The 13,429-nt window shown below is 35.3% G+C and overlaps 1 protein-coding gene across 4 annotated transcripts in view; it reads right to left on the reverse strand.

Moving 5' to 3' along the window:
• The window catches only part of AGPS (alkylglycerone phosphate synthase), a 136,931-nt gene that overhangs the window by 11,267 nt on the left and 112,235 nt on the right, over positions 1-13,429 (reverse strand). For 3 of the 4 annotated variants that reach the window (XM_002749278.7, XM_054257490.2, XM_054257489.2), the window contains 2 exons: positions 12,353-12,452; positions 9,929-9,986 (listed from right to left, as the gene is read on the reverse strand). The exons of the other annotated variant lie outside the window; for it this stretch is intronic. In XM_002749278.7, the coding sequence (XP_002749324.4) occupies positions 9,929-9,986; positions 12,353-12,452 (158 nt within the window). The remainder of the gene's footprint in view (positions 1-9,928; positions 9,987-12,352; positions 12,453-13,429) is intronic. 4 annotated transcript variants of the gene reach the window in all.

The raw sequence follows: 13,429 nt of genomic DNA on the forward strand, positions 1-13,429 counted from the left end.
AATTGTTGCATGTATCCATAGTTCATTCTTTTTATTTATTGCTGAGTAATATTCTATGGTATGGATGTACCACAGTATGTTTAGCCATTCACCAGCTGAAGGACATCTGGGCTGTTTCCAGTTTGGAGCTATTATGCTATTATGAATGAAGATGCTGTGAATATTTAGATTCAGGCTTTTATGTGAACATAAGTTTTCGTTTCTCTGGTACAAATACTCAAAGGTGCATTTGCTGGGTTGAGTGGTAATGACATGTTCAGTTTTGTAAGAAACTGCCAAACTGTTTTCCAGAATGGCTATACCACTTTGCATTCTCCCGAGCAATGTATGAATAATTCAGTTTCTCTGCATCACTGGCAGAATTTAATATTGTCACCATTTTTTATTTTAGCTATTCTGATAGGTGTGTAGTGGTATCTCCTGTGGCTTTTTCATGTCCCTAATAGCTAATGATGTTGGACATCTTTTCATGTGCTTATGTGCCACCTGTATATCTTTTTCAGTGAAATTTTTCTTTATGTCTTTTGCCTCTTTTCTAATTAAAGTATTTGCTTTTTTACTAATGAGCTTTGAGAGTTCTTTATATATAATAGATATGTCTTTTCTTGGATATAGGGTTTGCACATATTTTCTCCTACTCTATAACCTATCTTTTTATCCTAACAGAGTCCTTCATAGAGCAAAAGTTTCAAGTTTTGATAAAACCCAGTTTATCAATGTTTTATGGACTGTATTTTTAGTGTCCAGTCTAAAATCTCTTTGCCTGGCTCTAGATCCTGAAGATATTCTATGCATTTTTCTAAAGATTTTATAGTTTTGTTTTACTTTTAAGTTCATTATCCATTTTGAGTTAAATTTTTGTATAGGTATGAGTTCTTTTTTTAGGTCAGAGTTTTTTTGTTTTGTTTTGTTTTAATCCCTAGTACTATTTGTTAAAAAAAAACTATGCTTCCTCCACTGGATTGCTTTTCTACTTTCATCAAACTCAGCTTGGCATATTTGTGTGCTCTATTTCTGGGTTCTCTATTATGTTCCACTGATCTACGTTTCCTCCTCCAATAACACACAGTTGACTACTGTAACTATATAGTAAGTCTTATATATAGAAATAAGATATATATAAGAAAAAGATATACATAAGATATAAATGTCTTATATATATGTATATCTTATATATAAGAAATAAGACAGGCCGGGCGTGGTGGCTCACGCCTATAATGCCAGCACTTTGGGAGGCCGAGGCGGGTGGATCACGAGGTCAAGAGATTGAGACCATTCTGGTCAACAAGGTGAAACCCCGTCTCTACTAAAAATACAAAAATTGGCTGGGCATGGTGGCACGTGCCTGTAGTCCCAGCTACTCAGGAGGCTGAGGCAGGAGAATTGCTTGAACCCAGGAGACGGTGGTTGCGATGAGCCGAGATCATGCCATTGCACTTCAGCCTGGGCAACAAGAGCAAAACTCCATCTCAAAAAAAAAAAAAAAAAAGAAAGAAGATATAAATAAGAAATATATATATATATAAGATATATTTATATATATATCATATATATTTATATATATAAGATATATTTATATATATATCATATATATTTATATATATAAGATATATATATAAATAAGATATATATAAGAAATATATATATTTCTTATTTATAGAAATAAGATAGATTGACTGTTCTCACTTTATTCATTTTTTTCGTATTTCTTTTAGCTGTCTAGTTCCTTCTCCTTACCATATAAATTTTAGAAAAATATTTTCTATATCTATTAAACATCTGCTGAAATTCTGACAGAAAATGCACTAAACAGATAGATCAATTTGGAAAGAACTGACAGCTTTACTGTGTTGCGTTTTCCACCAAACCATGAATACTGTATATCTCTTCATTTATTTCGGTCTTCTTTGATTTCTTTCATCAAGATTCTGTAATTTTCAGAATACAGATTCTGTACATACTTTGCTAGATTTATGCCTATTTCATTTTCTTTGGAATAACTGTAAATGGTATTAGATTTTGGTTTCTATATGTTTATGTTACTATTTAGAAATGTAAGTAATTTTTATGTGTGATCTTGTATCCTGAAATCTTGCTGACTCTGTTTTGTACATTCTTTCAAATTTTCTACATAGTCAATAATGGCACCTACAAATAGGGATAGTTATATTTCCTCCTTTCCAATGTGTATGACTTTTATTTCACACTACAAGTTAACAAATGGCCCCAAACCTGAATTTTTTGCTCAGATTCTGAGTAGTTTCCTTTTACTTTTAAACTTTCTAATACTATTAGATTCCGGTAAGACTACCAAAAAAAGGCAATAGCAGCTGCCCTAAAATTATAATAGGGAATAATTTTGGTTAGGTAAAAAGACATCAATACTTAAACTAGGACTGGTTATACTTAATCAAAGTTTTTAACTTCCTGACGAGGACTTAGGTATAATTTTAGCACATGAACAACTTAAAAACTTAAGTCGTAAATTGAAATTAAATGCATGTTTGACATAAACTTCGCTATTTAAACTGACCAGCTCATCAGTTACAAAAACAAGCACTATGAAGATTAAGTTAAGTAGGCTTTATATTTCCTATAGCCTCCAGTTTCAGACTACATCTGTTTTCTCTGATACACAAACCCAGAGTTAAAATAGCTCCATTTATCACAGCATGATTGTAGGCAGACAAACCAGCCTGTTTGTTTCCAGATAGCGAAAGCAACTGTTATTAATCACAATTACAGCCAAACCCTCCAAGAGAAATTGCATCAATATTCTCCCAACCCCTGGCCCTTTTATTCTGGAACTCAAAAATGGTACTGAGAGTGTCACGACACTGCCTGAAGGTCAGTAAATAAAGACGCTACTATGAGTTCAACTTGAGTTTTAAGTTCAGGGTGCAAATCAAGAAAAATCTTTTCTATACATAAAAATAATGATCTCTCAAAAGCTCTAGTATTGAATAAGTTTAGCAAGGCAACTAAAAACATTATTTAAAATTTATATTGAAAAGGTTTCTGCTTTATAAACTATACTGAATAGCAGCAGGCATTTGAAATATACAAATTAGATGATTACCTTTAAACAGAAAAGCTATTATGAAAATCACATTTTTTGATAGCAAATTTCATAGCCAATACTGTGAAGGAAATTTATTTTTCTTCCATGCTGATTGTAAGAAACTTTCCTGTAGAGTGAGATCAACTGTAGTTATAGATGAAGTATTAAAACTATTGTGGAATCATATCCCTTTGAAGGTACGGATCTTTCTCAGATAAACTGTAATCCTTCCTTTAGTGGTTAAGATAAAAGTTTAAGAATACACAACAGAGTGCCGCCTGGTGTTGTTTATTGCTATTATTTAAAAAAATTACTGCTTTTTAAGCATCTACTAAATGCAAGGCATTTAGATGTTTTACATACACTATCATGTTATGTCTTACAATAAACATATGAGGGAGGTACAATTATTCTGATTTTGCAAGTGAGGAAAGTGCAAGTCAGAGAAATTATTTTCCTAAGGTCACACAATTAAGTGTAAAACCAGGAGTCCAATATAGATTTGATTCCAGAGTCTATATTATTTCCCCTCTATTGATCAGCCACAGCCACTCAAATTTACCCTTGTTGATCAGCCACTCAAATTTATATTGGTTTTGAGACAAAGTTTAAATGGAACCTTACATACTTAATGCATCTATGGAAGAACACTAAATGGCTAGTGGTATAGAGTTGCAGAAAAATGCACATTATTTTACCCTACTTCTCCAATGAGTAACTCACTCTGCTAATATGCTTTCCCAGATATATTACAGAATAAACTGTGCCTTTCTATGACTAAATATGACCCTCTATTCAATATTTAGGCCTAGTTCTCAAATGTTAAGCTAAATTAACTATGAGACTATTGTCGTTCTTTTTTTTTTTTTTGAAGAGACAGGCTCTTATTCTATCACCCATGCTGGAATGCAGTGGTGCAATGCCAGCTCACTGCAACCTTAACCACCCAGGATCAAGCCATCTTCCTGTCCTAGCCTCCCAAGTAGTTAGGACTATAGGCATGTGCCACACCGAGCTAGTTTTTTTTCTTAGTTTTTGTAGCAATAGAGTCTTGCTATGTTGCCCAGGCTGTCTCAAAATCCTGGGCTCAAGCAATCCTCCCACCTAGGCCTCCCAAAGTGTTTGGAATGCAGGTATGAGACACAGCCAACTACTGCTATTCTAATATAAAAGAATAATATGCAAGATTCAGGGCTGTTTGAGAATTTGCAAAACTGTTCAAATTCTGTGAGCATTTATTTGGGCATGCAGTTATCCACTCACTTAACATACTCATTGAGCATCTATGACATAGAACTATGTAGAGCAGTCAGTCACTGTTTAGGGAGTGAGAAATACAGTGAAAAACAAGATAAAGTCATTAACCTCAATGAATTTAATTCAAATGGGAAATATAGAAACTACAAAAGAAGACAGGGAAGATCCCTCTAAGAAGATGACATTTTTATTAGAGACGTAAACGATGGTAGAAACTGAGCCATGCAAATATCTGAAGGAGAGGACAAGATAAATAACATTAGAAAAAGAGGGAACAAACAGGAAAGACCTTGAATGGGAAAAAGGACTAGTATGTCTGAGGAATAGCAAGGTCAATGCTGCTAGAGGTACAAAGTAATTAAAGATGAGGACAGAGAGAGGGATACAATATATATCTTTGAAGGTCATGATAAGGAGTTTGCATATTGTTCTGAATGTGAGAAGAAACCACTGATTTTTTTTTAATCCAGTAGCAAGAGAAATGAGAATACAGAAACAGAGTGGAGGAAGAAAGACCAGTTAGGAGGCTACTGCAGAAGATAGTGATTTGAACTAGAGTAGTGGTGTATAGTGGTGTAGAGGTGATGTATTTTGGTATCTGGGAGTTATCAGCATATAGATGGTCTTTGAAATTGTGAAACTGAGATAATCTCCAAAGAAATGAATGAACATAGAGGAATGAAGGTCTGAGGGCTGAGCCCTGGAAGACTCCAACATTTAGCAATTTAGAAGAGAAAAAACTAGAAAAGGGAAAGCATCTTCATTTTATCAGCATACCTAAATTATGTTTTGCATTCAACTTATCAGGTTTCTTTTTCTAAGCACTAGAGGAAACCAGGTAGCTCCTCTAGTACTTAGAGTCTGTTTCCATGCAGTCACACTTTTAACCACATAGAAAATAAAAATATGAGAATTAGGATAGACATAAAAGATTTCTATTTAAATGAGGCAAAACCTCTAAATAAATTAATATGCCATCAAATCTTGCTAGATTCAATGTAAAGCTAATCATTTCTAAAAATAAATTATTTCACCAAATTTGGAGTCTTCAATAAAAGGAGGCTTATAAACCTAGAACCTGAAAAATGCACATATATTATACACATAGTTTTAATGTAACATATGAGACTGCCATTTATTTTATTACCTGACACTGCTGACATGTTAGGAACCTACAATTGAGAAGTATAAAAGCAACCAGAAAGTAAAACTGACTTATGGGAAAGAACTGAGAAAACAATAAAAAAATCTATAATCAGGAAATTAAAATTTTAATTCACTTCTGTTCAGCAGTTTCATCTAAAGTAGGGCAAGTAACTAAATCAGACAATGCCAACATTAAAGAAACAGATTTTATGTTTTAAAAGAAAAATAATAATGTATAATATTTCTTTTCCTTTTATTGATTGAGGCAGGAGCTTGCTCTGTCACCCAGGCTGGAGTGTAGTGGTGCAATCATGGCTCACTGCAACCTTGACTTCCCAGGGTCAAGCAATCTTCCTACCTCAGCCTCCTCAGTAGCTGGAATTACAGGTAGACGCTACCATGCCCAGCTAAGTTTGTATTTTTTTGTAGATACAGGGTGTTGCTGTGTTGCCCAGACTGGTTTTGAACTCCTGAGCTCAATCTATCCACCCACCTCAGCCTCTCAAAGTGTTGGGATTATAGGCATGAGCCATTGAGGCCAGCCCATATACATTAAAAAAAAAAATTAATTACATGTCTCTTTTCAAAGCCTGTCATTTTCAATCTTTTTAGATTTTACTCATTTTAGGTATTTTAGGCTTTTAATTAAGAGGACGACAAGGATACTGAGGCAGGAAGAACTGAGTTCAAATTCAAATTCTGGCACTAAAAATTATTGCTGATTTTTGGGCCAGTTACTTTATTTTAAGAACCTTAGCATCTTCATGTGAAAGACAGGAATAATATCTATTCCACTGCATTAAGCAGGATTAAAGGAGATTAAATATGCAGAACACCTAGGCAAATATTTACAGCTTTATAAATGTTCATTCTTTTCCTTTATTCTATCCCCTTTCTCTTCACTGTTTCAGCATCTATAGCATTTACATGTTTAATAAAGTCATCTTTTTAATGCTTTTCAAAGAAAAGGGCAGACTCTTACCTTAGTTAAAGTAGCAATAATATAATCCTATCAGTTTTTATCAGTGGATTTTGAAATGGTATAACATTTTATTTTACTGGACTATAATATAAGGCTCTTCACGGGAAGGACTGCCATTCTTTGAAACCATATTGCCTAGTACACCAGTAATACTTATAATATGTAACATAGATTATACAACATTAAAAGGTATTAAGCATACTTTATATAAAAAAATAGGACAAGCACTTGGGGAGGCTGAGGTGGGCAGATCGCCTGAGGTCAGGAGTTCAAGACAAGCCTAGCCAATATGGTGAAACCCTATCTCTACTAAGAATACAATAATTAGCCATGTGTGGTGGCACACACCTGTAATCCCAGCTACTCAGGAGACTGAGGCATGAGAATCACTTGAACCCAGGAGGTGGTGGTTGCAGTGAGCTGAGATCGCACCACTGCACTCCAGCCTGGGTGATAAAGTGAGACTCTGTATCCAAAAAAAAAAAGATAAGAAGCTATTTGCATTATTTTCTTTGTGATCAATAATTGAACATGATCTTATAAATTAACATTTTCTAACTATCTATTATATTAACTTTTATTTCTGTGAATTGATTACTATAATTAAATATTATAATAGCTCTCACAAATAAAATCCAGGTTTCAAACAGATTTGCACTAGAGTTGTTTAATTCTACTATTTCAAATTTGTGCATATTTCCTTTTTTCTGTAATGATAGCTTTATGAATATTTTATTTCAAGTATGTTTACACAGACTCTGTTAGAGCCTACCAAGAAGCTCTCAGTGTCTGGGGTATAGCTGAATAAGTAAAATCAGCAGTTCTGCCATATTACACTTTCTACATCTTACAAAAAAAACACTATTGGAGGGACTTGAATTTCCTTATTCTCTAAAGAAGCAGGCCAAGGAAAAAACTTTTGGTTTGGTTTTCTTCTGCAATGTTGCAGTCATTTTGTCATTTCCAACTTCTAGAGAATTTCTGACAGTGTATAAAGCTTGTGTAAACTGAGAACATCATCCCACAATTAAGGAAACAACTCACCTAATAACCAATTACCTAAAGACAATTAAGCCTCTATTTCCTTGTTACATATATGATTCAGCTGCTCTCAGTCTCCTGCAGAATCACTTCTCCCCCGTATTTACCATTATAAACACAGAACCCACATTTCCTGACTTTAAAAGAGAAAGTACACTGTTGGCTGCTGACACATACCAAAGGGCAAATTTGTTGGCTACAGAGTGATTTTCTTCAAACAAGTAATTATGGCTAAATCATTTTGCGACCAGGCGCGATGGCTCAAGTCTGTAATCCCAGCACCTTGGGAGGCCGAGGCGGGTGGATCACGAGGTCAAGAGATCAAGACCATCCTGGTCAACATGGTGAAACCCCGTCTCTACTAAAAATACAAAAAATTAGCTGGGCATGGTGGCGCGTGCCTGTAATCCCAGCTACTCAGGAGGCTGAGGCAGGAGAATTTCCTGAACCCAGGAGGCGGAGGTTGCGGCGAGCCGACATCGCGCCATTGCACTCCAGCCTGGGTAACAAGAGCGAAACTCCGTCTAAAAAAAAAAAAAATCATTTTGCTTCCTCTCTCCTGTGTCACTTTAGAGCAAAGAACAAATGAATAATTCATGATATATTTATATATATTTTAAAGTTCCTTACATATTAAAAGTGTCATTTTGAAAGAGAATAAAAAATATTTAAAATAATGTATATGGCTTTCTGAAAACTTTAAAGGAAGACACTAATATCTAAGCATCTTTAACTCCTCATTTAAATTTCCAAAATTAGGTTTGGACTTTTAGAGTAATCAGAAGCTTTTAATTCCACTTGAGAGGTTTCTAGTATCCATTTCCCGCCCTTTTCCATTTTTGTTATGGTAGCATTCATGAGAACTATCATCAAATAAAAAGATAATAGAAAAACAAGAGAAAGAGCATATTTATTATCTTCAATACTATTGGCCAACTAAGTTAAAAATTTATTTGTGGGGGTCAAAAGTATAGCAAAAGATTAAATTTATACAATGATGTTGGGAGTTGTCTATTTCATTCATCAACATTAGCAATCTTTTCCAGGCCTGGCTGTAAGAATATTATATAGACACACACCTTTGACAGTCCACTCCTTTTCCAATAGAACTCTTTCATTCATTCTGCATCAATGTATGGAGGGCTGGCTGGGGCCAAGCACTGTTCTAAGTGCTACCATATAGCAACAAACAAAACAAAAATTCCTGTCCTCATGGATTTTCACTTTCCAGTAGGAAGAGAAAATTTTAAAAAGTACAAATATACAGCCTATCAGACAATGGTAAGTGCTATGAATGAAAATTAAACAGGAAGAAAAAGGGGGCCGGGTGTGGTGGCCCACGCCTGCAATCCCCAGCACTTTGGGAAGCTGAGACAGGCGGATCACGAGGTCAGGAGATCGAGGGCAACTGACCAACACGATGAAACCCCGTCTCTATTAAAAATACAAAGATTAGCCAGGGGTGGTGGTACACACCTGTAGTCCCAGCTACTTGGAAGGCTGAGACAAGAGAATCGCTTGAACCAGGGAGACAGAGGTTGCAGTGAGCCAGGATTGTGCCACTGCACTCCAGCCTGGGCGACACAGCAAGACTCTGTCTCCAAAAAAAAAAAAGGATATAAGGAGTCCAGAGTAATTGAATTTTTAAGTTAGCCAGTTATTTATTCTCCTTGTGCCTCCTAGAAACTATTTAAAAATCTACACATTTCTATTTTCCTGGGTATCAAATTATATTGAGGGATATATTAACAACAAATTTCTATTCTACAGAACAAGCAGATAACCTCAAAAATTACCATTTTAATGAGAGAATGGCCATTGTTTAAGTTTTAAAGGGTAGCCTCATTATTTTCATAAGCCTGCTAGTAACAAAGATAGACATATCATAATAATTTCTATTAGTGATGTGATAAATTCTGACAACACTTAACAAAATGACCACCAAGTAATAACAAAACAGTATTAAAGCCTTGAAAAAAGATTTTTGTAATATCCTGTTTTGATAATTTGCTGAGCTTTGGGTGGGCAAAACATACAGCTCTTCAATATATTGTATAACTGATGACCAGCTACATTCCAATAGTGGCTGAAAAGCATTTATTTATGTAGGTTTTCTCCCCTCTCATCCTTTAAAAACATTTGCTGTAATGGTCAAGTGCCTCCCAGGCAAGCTGGGCTCTTCTCTGATAACATGAGGTGCCTGAGACTTCAGAAGGCTGGCTGGGCTCCATCTCTAGGCAGGCTTGTCAAAGTCAGCTTCTGGTAGCTACTACTACAACCTAACTACCTACCTCAGTAACAGCTATTTCAAAAACATAAAAACTTTAAAGAAATCTCAAGTACTCTCAAATTATTCATATCATGACTCTCCCCAGCATTTTACTGAACCGAATATTTTTTAAAGTAAGAATATTAGAAATTCTACTCCCAGAAAAGAATACCTCCATGGTGATGTGACAGGCTCCCTCCATTAGCAAGGATTTCTTCTCTAGCAGCTGCCTGTATTTGGAAACAACACAATAAATTGTTGCTACTTAGATTTCATTTTGCAGTGAAAGAAAAAGACCCAACTCCCAAAGGAGGCACATGTTTCCTAGGTTAAATAATAAACTAGAAACCCAATTTTCCTCTCTTTTGGTTAAATGAGTTTTAAAAGCAATTAAATATGTAGCCTATCTTTGTAAGCTTTTTTCTAGTGAATAATCACAGTGTCTATAAAGATCACTTTGAAATTCTAGGAAAAAAAGACAAAATGACCATTCAGCACACTAAGTTGTTAATAATATTAATAAATGCAAAGTTGTAAATGTAGAGTCAGATTCTACTTAGTAACCAACATCTCATTATACCAACAGTGACTAACATTTACTGACTACTTTCCATAAATGTACCAGAAACATTCTGAGTAATTTGCCTGCAGTATCTCATTTATTTTCACTATAGCTTTATGAAATAACTACAATTACTCCCATTTCCCAGCTAAAATAAGGCTTAGGCAAGTTAAGTCGTTTGCCTAATATCATACGGTAGGCACAGAGTCATAAAGCCATTAGGGTCTTTATTAAACCTATTAGAAATCAACCATAAATGCCTTTATGAAGAATATTTCTTAGGTCAATGACTTGGGAAAAATTACTTGTCAGTCTTATGGATACCTAAGAGTGAAAAGAAAAACCTTGATTTACCCTAATATTTACCAAGCTCCTTATAGAGCACAGGGGTTAGAAAAGATAAACACTTGTAACAAAATATAGAATGACTAAAGACCACAGTAAAAAAGGATGACAGAAACCTGAACTACCTTCAGTTCCTAATGATTCGTGAATTTATAATGGCTACGAGGTAAAATATCTACAGTACCTTGGGCCTCTCAGAATTACTCAGGGGTGTATGTATAAACCATCAGAAGTTAGGCCAGGGTAGGAGAGGACCCAGGTGGGATAGACGGACCACATCCCACTGCACAGTAATCTGTAAGAACCCTCAGCTGGGTGTGGTGGCACACACCTGTAATCCAGCACTTTGGGAGGCCAAAGTGAGTGGATCATTTGAGGTCAGGAGTTCGAGACCAGCCTGGCCAAAATGGTGAAACCCCTGTCTCTACTAAAAATACAAAAAATTAGCCAGGTGTGTTGGTGCACGCCTGTAAACCCAGTTACTCAGGAGGCTGAGACAGGAGAATTGCTTGAACCCGGGAGGCAGAGGCTGCAGTGAGCCAGGATCACGCCACTGGACTCCAGCCTGGGCAACGGAGGAAGACTTCACTCCAAAAAACCCTCACTACTTAGAGTTTTCCAAATGAATCGTACATATGCTATCCCCTGATCTAAGAACTTATATCCTCTAACAAATTACTTTACATAAAGCAATAACTACTTGAAATCAGTAGCACTCAGAGACAGGCAGTTTGGACTAATAAAGAAGGAACAATTTCACTCTGTGGTACTGTACAGAAGGGACGTTGGGGCAACACTGAAGCAGTGAAAGGCTAAAGTGATGAAAAAATACTCAGACTTTTGGGAATGATGAATATTATTCTGATTGGGGTAATAGTTTCACAGGTGTATACATATGTCAAAATTGTACACATTAAATATATACAGCTTAATGTGTTCAAATCATACTTCAAAAAAGCTGCTATAAAAAAAAAAAAAAAAGAAGAGGATAGGAGGAAGCCAACCAAATCCTTTCTGTAGTTTGGGTCTAAAAGTGTGCTACTGAAATTAGCTTTGGCAGGTGTGCAATGCAGTTAAAACAGTAGGACACCTGAGTTTTTAAGAAACCTCAGCTTCCTACAGGATCCTCCAGACTCTAGTCTGTTTAACTCTAGGCATACTTATAATGAGAAATATTGGCTATCAAGAGAAGGCTTTATAACAATAAAGCCTTTAAGAAAGTTTGACACCCTTTAAGAAATGTAATAGAAACTGCTAGCTAACAAACCCAAAGCACCCACTCACAGCTGTAGTATATAAAAATATTACAAATCTAGAATAACACAGCAACACAGACTAAGAGCATTAGGGCTGCTGACCTCAATAGCAACTACCATGTAGAAATGAATGGGCTGTGAAAGTGATATCTAGGATTCCTATATAGTCATACGAATTCCTAATTGTTATTGAATCAGCTATTATGTACTACAGCAACCAAAGAATCACTGACTAGGTGTACAGTACATTAATTTTAGATTCACAATTCAGTACATAAGCCAGGGCAACAAACATGCTTTTCATTTCTAAGGGCTAACAGCTAGGCAAACCATGTATATTAAAGAGACTCAAATTAAAATTCATAAATTGACAGTAAAATTTATTGAAATTAATTAATAGATGTAAGAGCTATATGTATGTATGCAAAATTACCTCAGTTTGTTCAAACACGGTCAGTGGGTCACTAATTCCCCTGTAGTTAAAGGCAAAATAGAAGTAGATACATGCACCTGCATCATAAGTCTGCGTCACCCTAAAAAACAAACAAAATCCCCACAGGGACTTTAAGTTAAGTGAAATCAGATTTAACATCTAGAAACTTAAAGCCAAGACCATCCAAATGATTAGTTTAAGCTATAACCTCAGTTTCTTCCCAGCCTCCTACTCCATGGAAGGAACACACATTGGCTTGCTTTAGAGTTGTCGCCAAAACAGGTGAACAGAGGATGCAGTGCAAAACAAGAATTTTACCTTCACTGAGGTACCAATTTAGTCAATATTATAGGGACACATTCAATCTTTCTCATGTCTGCCCTATGTTACTAAAACTTCTATTGGGAAATAACCCAAAAACTTTTACACATTGTATCAGCATTTTATGATGAAATGCCATTTTCACTGATTTTTTGTTTTGTTATCTAGAAGTAATGAGAGCTCTCAGCAGCATGTGTGAAAACAATATATGTAGTCAGGTAAGTATGAGTATTCATTGCTTTAAATTACATAATCAAAATAACATTTAACAAAATTACTTAAAAATATACATATCTTGACAATAAAAGTAACACTAACATTTTCTCTTTCTGCTATTCAGCAAATTTTGTGCACAATTAAGTTCTTCATGTGGCTGGTATAAGACAGTATTTGAGGCACTTCCATACTACAAATAGTACAACTCCATTATTTTTCAAGAGGGTGTTTTCCTGCCAAAGGACCACACAATGAGTTCCATATGTGCAAGTGAAAACTATATTTTGTACTGCCACAGTAGAGACGTGATATAAAACATCTGCCCCCTTGAAAAAGGCAAAATTAGACTTGAAACAAGAAACTTGGTTCCTTTCATTGGCTCCCTCACTACTGAGAATAGGAACATGAAATACATAGAATACACATGGACACGCCAACACTGACTAAAATCAATTTTCATTATTTAAAAAATCTATATTGATAAAATGTGGGCAAATTATAATCTCTTCAAAATACATTAAGTCCTTTTGTCAGAGGCAT

The sequence above is a fragment of the Callithrix jacchus genome, chromosome 6 (genome assembly GCF_049354715.1).
Source record: "Callithrix jacchus isolate 240 chromosome 6, calJac240_pri, whole genome shotgun sequence".
Taxonomy (NCBI): domain Eukaryota; kingdom Metazoa; phylum Chordata; class Mammalia; order Primates; family Cebidae; genus Callithrix; species Callithrix jacchus.